The sequence below is a fragment of the Aethalodelphis obliquidens genome, unplaced genomic scaffold (assembly GCF_003676395.1).
Source record: "Aethalodelphis obliquidens isolate GAN/ISIS:26980383/991018 unplaced genomic scaffold, ASM367639v1 scaffold5, whole genome shotgun sequence".
Taxonomy (NCBI): Eukaryota; Metazoa; Chordata; class Mammalia; order Artiodactyla; family Delphinidae; genus Aethalodelphis; species Aethalodelphis obliquidens.
In genome coordinates, this window is record NW_020837949.1 from 70,821,467 (window position 1) to 70,838,156 (window position 16,690).

At 37.1% G+C, this 16,690-nt stretch overlaps 1 protein-coding gene across 10 annotated transcripts in view; it reads left to right on the forward strand.

Moving 5' to 3' along the window:
* HDAC9 (histone deacetylase 9) overlaps positions 1-16,690 on the forward strand; it is a 581,092-nt gene that overhangs the window by 238,826 nt on the left and 325,576 nt on the right. For 9 of the 10 annotated variants that reach the window (XM_027102607.1, XM_027102608.1, XM_027102611.1 and 6 more), the window contains one exon: positions 12,711-12,891. In XM_027102607.1, coding sequence (XP_026958408.1) covers positions 12,711-12,891 — 181 coding nt within the window. The remainder of the gene's footprint in view (positions 1-12,710; positions 12,892-16,690) is intronic. The other variant, XM_027102638.1, reaches the window with a different exon arrangement.

Here is a 16,690-nt window from a genome sequence, read left to right on the forward strand (position 1 = left end):
CGTCACGGGACCAGCCGTCCAAGGCCGCATGCGCCTTTGCACAGGAAGCCTGCTTGGCGGTGGGCGTCCCTTGGTGGTCCTCCCTCGGTTTTTCCAAGTGCAGCCCGGGCCTGAAACTTCCGAATCACCGAAAATCATTAAAGGCGACGTTCTTGGTGCTACATACAGTCCGTCATGCAGCGTGGACCTCCCTGGTAGGCAGTGTCCGCAGCACGGTGGCTCCGGGGACTGAGTCCTGGTCCGCGGTCAGGCTCCCAGGTGGGAACGGGTGGCGGTTTCTCCCGGCCTCTGCGAGCCGCTCCTCAGAGGGGCGGCCTCCGCCTTCACTACTCCCCGGCTTCTGCTCTGGGGCCGGGCCTCCTTCAGAACCAGGCTCCTCCACCGGGACCCAGGCCTGGAATCACAGTCAAGCCTTCTCAGTTGTGTATTTTCCTGGCGAGAGACCTTTGCATCCCTTCTTTCCCAGGGTCCATAGACTACCAGGTGTTTGTACTTTTTAGAAATGCCTGCAAGTGTTGCGCCATTTTGGAATGATCTGTTACATCATGGAAAGGGAGGCAGAAGTTTGGCCACGTCTCTCGCACCCCCAGGCTCCTGGGGGAGCTGGTAGCCCTGTCGATATGCCTGTCTGGCCTGGAATGGAAGTTGGGGCAGGGGCCTGGCTTCTGGATTCCTAGAAAAACTTGTGTATGCCTGCTTCGAGAACAGACGGCTCACCGGGTCGTGGGGACTGTCAAGAGTCTGGGGGACCTGGCCCAGATTAGTGGCTCTTTGCTTCTTGACCTCTGGCTTCCCAGGGGAGCTGTGCACACTGATCACCCTGGCGGCCTGCAGGTAGGTCAGAGGTTGTGACCCATCTAGTTTCAAATGCTTCTGGAGACTTCTGCCTGTGCCCCTTTTTCTTTTCCATCCCCCCAAACCTGATTAACCAAGTTCTTCAGAACCTAGGACTTAAGTCCTCCTCTTTGTAAGGTCTGTTGTGTGATAAATGTTTGACCTCAACATTTTATAACATGCTTTTCTATAGGACACATTGAAACACCAGCAGACCAGTTCTCCCCAGTGGAGCCCCAGGAGGAGGGCGGCCTGCTGTTGGCTTTGGGGTGTCCCCTGTGGGGAGCTGCCAGCCACTTTGCCCTTGTTTGATCTCCGACCCCGGCATAATACATAGGCTTGTCTTTTTTAAGGTCTGAAGTTATTAAGAATTAATGCAATAAAATTTATTCTAGGGGGATATTTATACTTTTTTAGGTATTTGTATTTTATGAGCTTGCAGTTTAATACCTAAGTTTTCCCCCTGAAAATAGCAACTATGGTTGTGGTTTTGCAAATGAGGAAAAAACAAAACAAAAAAAGTTTTTATGGCTGGATAGCATTCCATTGCACAGATATACCATATTTTATTTATCCATTCATCAGTTGTTGGATATTTGGGTTGTTTCTACTTTGGTCTGTTATGAATAGTGCTAATATGTACATTCATGTATGAGTTTTTGTGAGACATATTTTCATTTCTCTTAGGTATATACATATTACTGAAATTGCTGGGTCATATGGTAGCTCTAAGTTTAGCTTTTCAAGGAACTGCAGAACTGTTTTTCAAATTGGCTGCATCAGTTTGTCTTCCCTCCGACAGTGCATGACAGTTCCAATTCCTCCACATCCTCACCAACACTGGTTATTAGCTACCTTTTTTTTTTTTTTTTTTTTTTTTTTGCTACGCGGGCCTCTCACTGTTGTGGCCTCTCCCGTTGCGGAGCACAGGCTCCGGACGCACAGGCTCAGCGGCCATGGCTCACGGGCCCAGCCGCTCCGCGGCATGTAGGATCTTCCCAGACCGGGGCACGAACCCTTGTCCCCTGCATCGGCAGGTGGACTCTCAACCACTGCGCCACCAGGAAAGCCCTTAGCTATCTTTTTTATGGTAAACCATTCTAGTTGGTATGAAGCTGCATCTTATTGTGGTTTTGATTTGCAAATCCCTGACGGCTAATGATGTTGAACATCTTTTCATGTGCTTATTGGCCATTTGTAGATGTATTTTAGAGAAATGTTTATTCAGAAACTTTGCTCATTTTTAAATTGGGTTGTCTTTTTATTATTGACGCATAAGAATACTTCAGACATGCTGGGTACAAGTCTCTGATCAGGTATATGGTTTGCAGAGATTCTCTCTGATTTGTGTATTAACTATTTACTTGATGGTGCCCTTTGAAGCATAAAAGTTTTTACTTCTGATTATATCTGTATTTGTGGGGGGGCACTGTTGGTTTTGGGCCTTATATCTAAGAAGATTTACTTCTATATTTCTTCTAATAATTTTATAGTTTTAGCTCTTGTATTTATTCTGTGGTCCATTTGGAGTTAAGTTTTGTGTTTGGTGTGAGGAAGTGGTTCAATTTCATTTGCCTGTGGGTATGCAGTTGTCCCAGCTCCATTTGTTGAAAGACTGTTCTTTCCCTTTTGAATTGTCTTGGCACCCTTGGTGAAAATCAGTTGACCATAAATGGAAGGGTTTATTTCTGGGTTTTCAGTTCAATTCCAATTCTGTATGTTTATCCTTATGCACACGGTTTTGATTACTGTAGCTGTGTATTAAGGTTTGAAATTGGACTCTCCTCCCTAACTTAGGATATCTCAGAGAGTTTGTGCTGTATGACCCTTGATGCAGGGACTGGGTGTAAATGCTACTGTCTATCCATATATCAAATATTAATATAGTTAATTTGCTTTCTTGTGTTTTTATTTAAAAATTAAATACGAGTAGCACCTCTGCTATTTTATTCTGCACTCACTGGATGCATGTGTACTCCCAACTTCGGAGACCACTCCTCTCAGGTACCATATTTGGGTTCTATTAGGCACTATTCCAGTTTTTGGCCAAATGTTATCAACCAGTGGCCCGCCCCTACTTCACGCCCCAAGGTAATATTGAATTACTTGTACACACCCAATAACATCTCCAGGAGAGTAGACTTTCTCTGAAACTTCATCTCAATCACTCTGTTCTAACTATGGTTCTAAGTGGATAAAATGATTATTCCCCTACACTGGTGGGTTAAAAACAAAATACTAGAGAAAATCTTAGTGACCTAGAGTTGCTGATGGGTTTGGGTTTACCAAAGTGTTTTCTGACACAATGTGAAGAAGAAAACAAGAAATTTAAATTACATTGAAAAAAATTAGGTAGGTTTATCAGCTCAGTCAAATACATTAGAGAGTCAGATTTTTACCCTAATCTTAGGCTAGAAGCAGTTATATTTCTATGGTATAATATATACATTCTCAACATTTAGTGAGCCCTTGTGTTCTGGGCTCTAGGTTTAGGACTGAGAGTATGAAAATACAATCGGGTTTCTGTTCACAGGTATCTAGTAGTCTCTCTTTTTCCAAGTCCAAATTAATATCCATTCTAATCCCCTTAGCATATTTAACCACTTAAAATATTGATATCACAATAAAGTGTAACATTTGAAAATAACTTTAAAAATAGAGTTAAAAATGCTGTTTATCAGACAATTTGGAAAATACAGGTCAGCCAAAGTATTAAGAAAATAACAATAAATCAGTCATATTATCAGTACTTAGAAATGATTGCTTTTAAGTGTCTTTATATTTCTTTAGATAGTTTCTTAAAGTTGGCACATTTAAATTTGTTTTTCTTCTGTTCCAAATCATCATTTCAAGTTTCCAGTTTACATTTTTCTGCACTAATTTCTCAGTCGTTTAAGTATCATTGTTTTCTCATTGAGATGAATTTAATGATAATATGTTAAAATTCTAAAGACTAAATATACTTAATTGTACATTTTATTGTATTCATTTATCAATCAGTGCAATATAGTACAAATTAATTGATCTCTTATGAATATATGACCTAAAAGTAAATTAGCATACTTAAACTTACTAAAAAATAGTTTTTCATACTTATTTTTTTCTCACCTACTTTTACTTTTTTTCTCTTATTTTTTTCTTTTTTGTATTTTCCAGTGAATCTTTGTTCCCTCCCTACAAAAACTTAATCTTTTCAATAAAACTAATTTTATGTTATAATAATATTGGTCTTTTATATGTGCCAGTTTATTAAACATTTCACACTTATTTTAAATGTATTAATATACAGAAAAAATAATAAAGATTATATAATAACATCCAGCTTGAGAGATAAAACATAATATATATAAAGTTTACTATGTATCTCTTTCCTATTTCATCCTCCTCCCATTCCTTCTTTTCTGAATTTGCTTTTTATTTTTCCTATGCATTTCTTTATATTTTTATTATATTCGTATATACTTAAACAATGTATATTAACTTGCATATTTTTAAACTTAAATAATTGACTTCATATACATTTTTTGCTTGCTTTTTTCACTTGTTCACCATTTATACTGTACGTTTACTGTCCATCTTCACTGTTACTAAATATTAGTCCATTGTTCTTTAAGGTGGTTATAATGATTTATTCTCCTACAAGCAGTCTATGAGTTTCTTTTGCTCTATGTTTTCTGTAATGCTTGGTATCATGAGACTTTTAAATTTCTGGTCAATCTCATGAGTATAAATTGATATCTCATGTTGGTTTTAATTTGCCTTTTTCTGATTACTAGTGAGGGCTTTCTATTCATGTATTTATTGATTTATTGAAATATTATTTAATCTGGGAATTTCCTGTTCATACTTTCTGTCCATTTTCTGTTCCTATTTATTTTTAGGAGTTATATAGGTAACGTAGACATTAAGTGTTGCCTTATTCTATGTTTTGCAAATATTTCTACCCAGTTTCTGGCTTGTGTTTTTCTGGCTTATGATAAACAGAAGTATTTGAATTTCTTTCCTTCCTCAAGTTTAGAATGACATTCTCCGTCTACTTCCATAAAACTTTAAAAATTGTACATTTACATTTTTCATCCACCTTCAGTTGTTTTTTGCATGTAGTGTTAGGTAGGTATCTAAATTCGTTGTTCCCTTATGGGTAACCAGTGTTCCCAACATTGTTTATTGACTATTCTTTGTTTACCTGCTACTCTGTAGATCATCTCTGTTATATATCACAAGTTTCCATATACTCATGGGTCTGCTTCTAGGCTCTCTATTCTCTTCCATTAATCTATTGTGCTAATAAACTATCTGAAATAGTTTAGTTTTTAGTATGTATAGATATCTGGTTGGGCATATCTCCCCAACTTATTCTTTATTTTCAAAATTCACTTGGCTATTCTCTGCCTTTGCTCTCCTGTGCAAAATTTAGAATCAGCTGAAACATTCCAGAAATTATAGATTCTTTTGGGAAGAACTGTTATCTTTATGATAGTGATTCTATCACAGCGTATAGTGTATCTTTTCATCTACCTAGTTTTTACATCTCTGACTATAATGTGGTCCTCATATATGATTTGAATAATATCAATTTCTCTTTTTTCTGTAAAATATATATAACAGAAAATTTACTGTTTAACCATTTTTAAGTGTACATTTCAGTGGCAATCGAGTATATTCACATTGTTGTGCAACCATCACCACGAACCATCTCCAGAGCAATTTTCCTCTTCCCAAATTGAAACTCTGTAGCCGTTGAACGATAACTCTCCATTTCCTCTTTTTGCCAGCCCCTGGCAACCACCATCCTACTTTCTGTCTATATGAATTTAGTTACTCTAGGTATATTATATAAGTGGAGTCACACAGTATTTGTCCTTTGTAACTGGCATATTTCAGTTAGCATGGTGTCTTCAAGGTTTATCCATGTTGTAGCATATGTCAGAATTTCCTTCCTTTTTAAGGCTGAATAATATTCCATTTTAAATATTAATTCTTTAAAGTTTGTTGACACCTCCTTTATTGTATTGGTCAATTTTGCAATTGTTACATGTGTGCTTGAAAGAATATGTTTGGCTGCAAGTTTCAGTATATCACCAAGGAATTGTGTTAATTCAAATCTTTTGTAACCTCACTCATTTTGTTATACGTTTGTGATAATCTCCTTCCATGATGTTGATTTTTCTTTATAGTTTTTCTTTATAGTTTTACCAATTTATGCTTTTTACATTTTGAGCCCCTGTTATTAGTTTTAGAATTTTTTTTTGGTTAATTGAACTTCTGTATTATTTTATATATACCTTTATATGGTCTCTGATAGTTTCCCCATAAAGTCTGTTTCATCTGGTTTTAACAGGGCTGCACAAGGCTTTTACGTCTTTTTGTTGTTGTGTTGTTAGTATTTTCTTATATCATAGAACCTTTTAATTTAATCCTGGTCTGCCAAAGAATATAGCCTTTGTATTTTTGAAATTCAGTTTGACTGTCTTCATCTTTTAACTGGCAAATTGAGTACATTCACATCATCTGTGTTTAGCGATATGTGGGAATTTGTTTGTAGCATCTTATTTTGTGAATTATATTTGTACAGCTTTTTCAGTGCTTCATTTTTTTCTCCATTTATTTTTAGACTGATTGCTTCTTCGTTTTGTCTCTTTCTAAAAATGTCTACTTCAAAGTTATGCATGTTATTTCTATTTATTTAATAGCTACTTTTAAATTACTAACATGCATGTTTAGCTTTAAAAAGTCTAAAGTTAACCACTATTTCTACACCCATACTGAATAATACAAAGACTTTAGAACATGTAAATTCTCTCTAGCCCTTGGCATCTTATAAGATAAACTCTAGGGATATTTATGATTCTAATTTTCTGTAAAAGTAAGACTTCTTAAATTCAAAGCACTGCAAACCAAAAAGAAAATTCAATTTTCTCATAATGCCAAACCAGGAGGAACATATTCTTTAAAGAAATGGCTTTGGAAACAGAATTTTAATATTTTTTCTAATTATTTTCCCATGATTCTTTTTCCTTTATTTTTAGGTCATATCTTTTATTAAACTAATTCAAATAATTTTGATTATTTCAAAGATTAAACACTATAATTTATGATTTCTGTATTTGCTTTTGCTGAGAGTGCATGATGATATTGATTATAGCACAAAATGAGTGATATGTCTGGAAGCAAAGGTAACCATCCAGAACAAAGTGAAAACCCAGAAGCCATAAAATAGATCCCTGAGCAGTGGCAACAAGAAAGCAAAATAAAACCAAACAGAAGCAAAATAAAAAATCACTGCTATCACAGAAAAATAGAACCTTGAAGTCTCCTCAACCCAGGGGCTTTATCATTTCATAATCTCCATTAGCAAGCCACTCCCAAATATTTAACTCTAAGCAAGAATATTGTGCCTGCCACACAGAGACCTATATATAGAGACCCACTTTCCAAATAGATGGCAGTGCCTATGCCCCACAGCTTAGGAAGGCCCAGGCCCCAATGACATTGATATCCTGCTAGGTATCATTGAAGAATTTATAAAGTAGGGGCATAATAACTCTTCACTGAAAGTACTTTGCAACTTTTATCAGTAGGAGGAGACAGATGATGTTCAGGCGTAGTGGCCTTAGGCCACTGCATATAGAAAAGGTTGTCCTACACATCTCGGTAGCCTGACAGAATGTCCCTGAATAACAATCTGGCAAAGTAACCAATCAAAAGCAAGTCCCTAGTTAAATCACCTGAAAAACGAAAGACCATGTATGCATAAGAAACAGGCTCAAAATACTACATGTATTTAAAAAGTATTTTAAATAAGAATGCTTTCGGGGGATGAGGGCATGTTTATTATTCATTTATTGGGCATGACACATTTTCCAAAGGCAGTCAGTAGATGACAGGTTAATTTGGGTATCCATGCAATTTTTAGTAGCAGTAGGTTCTGAACTATTAGACATTTTATTTTTCTGATGATGCAAGAGAGAAACATGCATTTTTGTCCTTACTTCGAAGTATGGGAAATAACCATGAACAAAATTCTCTCATTAAAATTGCTAATAGAAAAAAATGTTTAGTGAAACACTTTTTTGGCTATAAAAATACTATCTCAATTTTCAGCCTCATGAAGGAAGCTTTTTATTGATGAGGAGTAATATCCATCTGAAATAAAAGTGGCCTACTGTTTTGTGATACTTTGGTCACTAATATGTACCATAATAATCAGTGCCTTACGGGATTGTCAAGATTTGCCCTATACATTAAAAGCTATACTTCATTTGTAAAGGCATATAACTGTAGTCAACTCTTTTGAAAGTGAATAAACTTTTCTCTCTTTTATAGTCCTTTTTCGGTAGAAGGTTCAAAAATATTTGATCCATGTCTGCTCTTAGAACCAATGATTATGAATCTGTCCCAGTGAAGTGTTTGAAAGGTTCAACTATTTATTTTAAGTAGCATTTGCCAATTTTCTTAATTGTGATATGCAGAAAGTTTGGAAACCACATAAAAGCACAAAGGAAAAAAATAATTCTCAAATCACTTGCTTCCCTCAGCTCTTGGCTCCATCACTAAATAACTTCAGAGTATTGTACTTTGATAGTTGTTTTGTCTGTTCTCCATTTTCTTATATTTTCATTAGCCATTCCTTGGTTCTTTATATAATGATCGCTTATAAAATGCTTTCTTGTTTTATCCTTGTAGTGAGATCTGAAAGATGGCCATGTATCTCCTTTCTATTCATGTATTTATTCAACATATATTTGTTAACACCTACTCTATGTGTGAAACACTGCATGGGAATGTATGATTCAGTAGGCAAAGCTCATATCCTTATGGAACTTACTGTTTATGGACAAAGTGCTTGAATTTGGGTTTCAACCTATAAGATCAGGAGCCATGCTTAACTCACTTTCCTATCTATACAACCCAGCATGGGATCTATCAGTATTTTCTATCTGCATGCACAGTAGATATTGGAAGGACACTTACATGTGATGAATAAATAACTACTATTGAACAAGTAGTTGTTTGTCTCTTACCTATATTGCCGTATTCCTAATAGTATGGATAAGAAGATTAGATAAGTAGAATTGAATAAGTAGAATTTGCTTGCCTGTTCGTAAGGGTCTGTGTTGAGGTGTAACATTTGTATCTTAGTTATGAGGTAGCAAACTGTAATTCCATTGTCTCAAAGGTTCCTGTGAAGTCCAAGTAAAGCAATAAATATGCTTTATTAGCAAAGAAAGAAAGAAGGTGGTGGTGGTATTTACATGGAGCTCTTACAGTATTGAGTTATTAAGAGGTAAAACATCTAGTAACCCCAGTCATCTAAAACATGGTTATGTTATTTGAAAAAACCATGGCCTTTAACTCTCAAATATCTGTTACATATGCTTTTTCTAAAAATTAATTAATTAATTAATTAATCTAGCATTGTTGCATTGGGTCTTCGTTGCTGCGCGTGGGCCTTCTCTAGTTGGGGCTAGCGGGGACTACTCTTCGTTACGGTGCACAGGCTTCTCATTGCGGTGGTTTCTCTTGTTGCAGAGCACGGGCTCTAGGCACGTAGGCTTCAGTAGTTGTGGCACATGGGCTCAGTAGTTGTGGCTCACAGGCTCTAGAGAACAGGCTCAGTAGTTGTGGCACACGGGCTTAGTTGCTCCGTGCCATGTGGGGTCTTCCCGGACCAGGGATCGAACCTGTGTCCCCTGCATTGGCAGACGGATTCTTAACCACTGCAAGTCCCATGTTACATATTCTTAATGCACAAATAAATATTTAGCTTTGAGAAAGCATAAGAAAAGATATAAAATGCAGCAGAATATAAGTTCACAGATGATATAGATCCAGTCCCTGGTTCAAAGAGCTTTCAATATTATACATGGAAAGATGATTTCACACACACACACACACAACCTATCTAGAGCCTTCTCCTCACTTTGCATCTGGCTAATGGAATTTATCTTTTACATATCAAGTTAAATGTCACTTTCTTAAAGTTCCCTCAACCTCTAAATTAGGTTCTTCTTGACAGTTTTTCATGGTACTCTGCATTTTTCCCATATAGCACTCATTATATTTATAATTACATTATACTTAGAAATATTTAGTATCTGTCTCCTCACTAGACAATAAATATAAAAAAGGCTCAACACACCTGCAAAGTGTCTGGCTCAGAGTGTGACCTCAATAAGTAGTTACTGCATGCCGTAACTCTAAAATATGAAAGATGGTGGCAGGGAAATGGAGAGAGAAAAACAAAGTGTGATGGGAATGTAGTGGAGAGGGAAAGAGCATGTAATATATGGGCTTGAAAAGGTTCCATGTAAAATTTAAAGAGGACTTTAGAGGTAGTGAATGGTTGCTGAATGTGAAGCTTCAAGGACACACCTGGAGGGGGTGATACAGAAAAGATAGATTGGAAGCACGAATGATCAGAGCCAACATATCCGTTAGACACAGTAGACACTGTGCCCAGAACCCATGATACTCTAAGGGGCCCCCAGAATGTTTTAAATGTTAATTTTTAATCAGGAGGAATGAATGTTACAGTAATGATTCCAATGTATGCCAATATTAGCATAAAATTTAATTTTTAATATTTTTTTATACAGGAAAGAGCCCATGAATACGGCACTGGGGATGGTATTTGTTATACAGTAGATAGGATTTGAGCTGGAATCTGAAAAAGGAATAGAAGATCTAACATTGAAATTCAAGTTGGCCTCACTTAGGGAGATTCCAGATGACAGGCTGGCGAGGTTCTTCAAACTTTGCTTTACCTTCACAGACTTTCTATCAGCTTTTTACTTATAGGAGAGCTTTAGGAAGAGAATTCTTGCAGCAAAGAATTGGATAGGTTGATTTTAGAGGTAGGGTGATCAATCAAGGGCCTTTGCATTAGTTTAGATTATAATAGAAAGAGACAGAAGGGATAGATATTACAAACATCCAGGTATATATTTACCCAGGCATTTTAGATCATATGCAGAAGAGCCATTTTCTCTATAGAAAACTCCCAAAGTCATAATTACACATTTACATTCCCTGTATAAGTTTCATGAGAGGAGAAACCATGTCCATCCTACTGCTGTACCTTAGGGAATTGAACATGGAGATGCTCAAGAAAACAAGAGACTTCGACTCCTGTAGATGTGTTAAAACTATTAGAGCTAGTACTGCATCCTGGCCAAATCATTCTAATCATCAGAGCAAATGCCCAGAGTTCAATGATGTGACAAATGCCTTCCAATTGATTGATGGTTCAGTTATTCTGCAGAGCAAAACTGAAGTAACACCATATACACATACATTAATTATAACTTGTTTTAAAGTTAATTTTAAAGGATTCTTAACTTTTTTCTCAATTGGGGAATCTCTGTCTGTGGTCTGTCACTAAATATATGTTCATAGTCATAACTCATTTTTATATACAGCATTAACTCCTACAGAGAAAGTCATACTGACATGAAACCATGTAATATGCATCGAATACAGTTGTGCTGTATGTAGATTTGTTAGCATTCTCACTAAGTAAATAATTTGTACACGAAGGATGTACCAAGCCTTGTGCTAGAGGAGCAGCACCCTAACAGGAAGGTTAAGGCAGGGCCTTACTAAGGAGAGGTGATGTTTGCGTTCAGTCTTAAAACCGTACGTGCCTGGCAGGTAGACCAAAGCAGAAGAGCGTGTACATTTTTTTTTTTTTTTTTTTTTGCGGTACGCGGGCCTCTCACCGTCGCGGCCTCTCCCGTTGAGGAGCGCAGGCTCAGCGGCCATGGCTCACGGGCCCAGCCGCTCCGCGGCATGTGGGATCTTCCCGGACCGGGGCACGAACCCGTGTCCCCTGCATCGGCAGGTGGACTCTCAACCACTGCGCCAGCAGGGAAGCCCAGCATGTACATTTTAAGAATTATAGCAATTAGGCTTGTATTTAAAAGACTTTGTTAACCTTTTGGAGTGTTCGTTTCCTTATCCATGGGATGTGATGATCATCCTTTGTATCACTGTTCAGCTACTTTTCACGTTTGTTGGGAACATGGAAAAGGAAACAAACATAAAAATCAACACGAAAGTTATGAATCCCTTGATGTTGAAGAGAGGAAATATTCGGTGTATAACACTGATAGTTAAATTAACCACCTGTCTCTATTTTAGAGATTGTCTTTGTTAGAGACAGAGGAATAGACCAAGTGAATCTTTCAGGAGCTTCCAAATTCTGGCTCTCTGATTTCATAACTTGAGAAGTATGAAGAATGATAATGTTGTTAAGTCACTGAGATTGTATTTAATACCTTATAAAGAAACTAAAACTTTTCATAGTATTGAGATTACACCATGCAACCTATGAAAACTTCCTTATTCTGTACCATCATATGAAGACTGAAAGTTGTCAAATATAGTCATTTAACTGGCAATTTTTAGGCTCCCATAAATGTCATTGACAATATTACTGAAATAAATTCAAGATAGGGTTTTCAGAATTGAGCCTCGTTGGCGGTTTGAAAGCAGTTGAATTGTTCTCCCACTTTGCGTTGTAACAATTCTGGGGCTGTATTCAAAACGTTGATATCAAGGTAGGAAATGAGTCTAAGTCAATGTTCCTCTTGAGGTTAAAGGTCTGTTTCTTTCAATCAGTTCAAACTGACAGGCCTCCTGCCATCACCTCCTCCTTAGCCAGGCATACAGGCCCTGGCCGTCAGTGTGAAAACATCTGTTGAATGGATTTATTGATTAGATCGTGTTTTGTTTCTCCCTTTCTCTATTTTTTTTTCCTTCACACCGTTTATTATGTCTCTGACCTGATGAACTTAATTGGTTGCCATGTCGCTCTCAGTGTCTCCCTTAGTGCTTGTCTCATGTTTCTTTCTACTGTGCTCTTCTCTTGGCAGCAGCCCTTCCCGGAGCCGCAGCACGCACGTGCGCTCTCGGTGCACCCAGCTCAGCTGGCTGCGGATGGCATGGACGGATTAGAGAAGCATCGTCTTGTCTCCAGGACTCATTCCTCCCCTGCTGCCTCCATTTTACCTCACCCAGCAATGGACTGCCACCTCCTGCCTGGCTCTGCAACTGGTGAGAATCCCTAAAGACTCTCCCTAATAGGCAGGCTAAATACACCGTTCTTGTAGGATTAAGCGATTTAAATGCTCTGAATAACTCCAAGAGCAGAACACTCCATTTTAACCCAGTGCAACCCAAATTTTTTGAGATAATATTGGCCACAAGACAAACAGCACATCTGATAAATCTTGGGCTTAGTATTAATAGCTTCATAAATTGTTACCGTTCAAGGGCCTGGAAAACACATCAACAGGTGCATGGGTCCCTTTTGGAAACAAAAATCCCTACAACATTCTTTAGCAGTGTTCCTCAATCTCTTCCTTCTAGTAGTCCTGGCCACTAGGAGATTTATGATGCTGGCTTCATTTGAGTCGAAAGAGTGCCCCTCTTCCAGTTTGTTTTTCTTGCTGTTTTGTTGGTGTCCCTGTTTTCTTCTGACTTTGCATACAAATGACTCATAGGAGACAGTGGTGCCAAGGCAAACCTTGTTTAATTCTACATGCATGGGTTCCATTTCCATTTATTATAGCACCGATGGGTGGGCTATTTGACTACCCTCTTCCTTTGCCTACAGCTGTGTTTGATATTTCAGAACCTGGCTACAGAGGAAAACAAACCAGATAATTCCAAGGCCAAAGGAAGGTCAAGTCCGGAACACACACAAAAAAAGGGTGCTGTTCTCTCACAAAGGAGCTGTACCATGAATATCCATGTGGATAAATATTCCTTTAAGTCTGCTGGCCCCTGTTCTTGTTCCATGCACTCAAACTGTGGCTCATCAAATGAAAGATATTCTAGCGCTAAGGGCTCATAACTTGGATGCAGCAAGGGGAGAATTCAGACGTACCTTCCCCCAAAGTCTCTCACAGGTTATCTGATTTATTTTTGAAGCAGTTTTTAGGATTCAGAGTTTGCTTTTGTGGCTTCTGTGACCTCAAGCAACCCTTTGTGCTTGGAAAAGTTAAAATACTTTTTCTGAAATCACGTTCCCAAGCCTTGATATCATCTTTTATTTAAAAATCAATGAATGAAATGGCCAAGTTATTTAACTTTGACAGACATCTTAATACGTATGCATAGGAGCTACTTTTTATAATGTGTTACACCACAAGCCAACATTCCATACTAGGAGCTACAGTCATTATATTTGGATGTATTTCCTTCACCACATTAGCCACTGCCTCTGATCCCTCTATAACTTGGAGCAAAGCAGGCCTGTCCTGGTATCCCAGACGACCCAGGACTGTAGCCCACTGTCAGCAGAAGCTGCTTGGATCAGTCAGGCCTGGTTCTATCCCTGGTCTTCAGAGAATTTTTGCTCAAAGCCAGATACATGATGTAGAGAAATAGTTTTTGTAGGTAGTGAGAACAGCAGCCTTTAAGAATTAGATACTTCTCAATTCTTTATACTGAAAGTGTTTTTTATTCATCCATAAGCTTTCAGAGACACAGACACCCTATTGTAATACAGGTTACATTCACTCAAAATCATTTCCTTAATTTAAAAGTGAGCTTGATTATAAAGTTTTGTGGTGCTGTTTCCATGTGCTCTGCTGTCTACTATTGTAATCCTACTGATAGTTTCTTTTCTTGGTTGAGAGGGGTGACCCTTTCCTGACATGCTGTGGTTTCCTCTACTTTTATATGTTCCTTCCATATGAATGAAGCAAGATCTCTGAATATTAGAATGATCCTACTAGTTTGAGAAAACATGTTGAACAGGGTTTGTAGGCCTTAAAAGAATCAGGTGAAAGGGTGGACTGCAAACCAAATAACATAAGCATGACATAAACATAACCTAATCCTTCAGACTGAAGACTGGGTCATTCCACATGATTAGTTTCTTTCTCATAATGTCAACATCCTAGTATTTATCAGAGTTTATTCCAGACACAAATAGGGAAATCAGCTTGAGTTTATTTTCATTTTTAATGTACGTGATGAGGCACATTTCTTGCCTAAATGAGAGATTATATAAACTTATATTTTAAAAAATACAGGATTTTATACTTAGTAGGTATTCAATAAATTTTAGTTGAATGAACAAATACTAATTTGTAGTATATGTACATGATATATGTACGTATAAATCGTAAACCCTTAGGATTTACTAGTTCAAATTTGAAAACATAGAAAATGAAAGTTACTTTGTAACTATTGTTCTGTAAAGAACGACTAAGTGATTTCAAAGTTACATACTTCAGTAGAGAAGAACCTTCTTATTGTCTTATTTACCTTAAGAATGTTGCCTCCTAACACTTAAAGTAAAAATATTAGATATTTTTTTAAAACAATATATAATTTATGTATCTGTCAATAGCCCCTCCACTGTCATTGGGACTAAAAATATATATTTGATTGGTGACTTTCATTTAGTGCTTTTCCAAATCCAAAGGAAATGAAGTGCACTGTCTTCAATCTGCTCTTCCACATATTATTCTGGCTTTAATTCAAACTTAAATTTCCCCTGTAAGCTACATACTCTTACAATCCACATGATCTCAAAATTCATTTTAGTATTTCTAACGATATTTATTTTAGAGGAGAACTCTTAAGGCTTTCATTTGTGGTATGTTTGAAAACAAAATTTTTAAGCATTAAGTGCGTTTCTTTTGGCTTTTTAATATCTGGTGTAGATACATCAAGAAAAATCAAGTGACATTTAAGTCACTTTGAAGTCACATGTTCTTTGAGAATATTTAGCTTTTTTTTTTGAAAAGGAAGTCATAAATCTTAAATACTCAGTGGTTGTTCCACTAAAAAGTAAGGAAGAGAAAACAAGTTGTAAGGGTAGGCGATTTGCTTAATTTCATTCTCTAAGAGCTATACATTTTGAAACAACTAAAAAGTTACTCAATACTAAACTCACATAATTTTCAAGGCACAACATTCAAACCTTTACCTTCCATGTGATCCTCAACAGTCAACTAGAGTAGCCACACCATCCCCTTTTTGTAAAGAACAAAGCAGTGGTCCAAGGGAAAAATGTGGTCTGAACTCAGTCAGTTGTTGAAAGATGATGTCTCTAGTCCATTTCCTGTGAGAACTTGAATGGACCAAGAAGCAGACTAAGATGCAGCCACTCCCTGGTGGCCCTACAGAGAGCCTGGTTGAGGATATTTCTGGATGGACAAGAAGATGTTGCACCTGCTGTAGTGCTAATGAAGAATGTGTATTGTAGAACCAGGTTGCCACATATTCAAATGAATTTTGTTATATTGGAAAATGAGTAATAATATTCAACTTTTATATCATATTGAATTTAAGAAGTGCTTTTTTCCTTCTATGGAAAGCCAAGGCATGGTGTTTGTATGAGTTCTGATGACTAAGGAAAGGGCAATGTATGTCATTTTCTCTGCCATAGTCTTTCTTTCTACTCAGCTGTTCCTAACAGAGATGAGGCTTGGTCATGGCTCACAACAGACCATTGAGAGTAGATGATATAATTGTGCTAAGTTTATACCAAATGGGATTCATTGACAGAAGAATTTAATGGCAAATAAATTTGATTGGCTTTATCTTCCCCATCACCCAGTACCATTTAAGGTCTTCTTTCTCCCAACATTAGGTTCCTTTACATATTCTGTGAGTAAATTCTTTCTTTGTAACATTATCTTTTTAAGTCAGTGTCTAATGTGAAGTAGAATTATAGTGCTCAAACTAAACCAATGTTTATGAAAGCCATTACAAATAGTTTAGTTAAAAGAATTTTTAAATTGATGTTTAGTGGGTGGCACATTGTGACAGAAAGTGAAATACATTTGAATATTTCAGTGTGAGAATAGCAAAACTGGCCTTTTTTCCTGTTTTT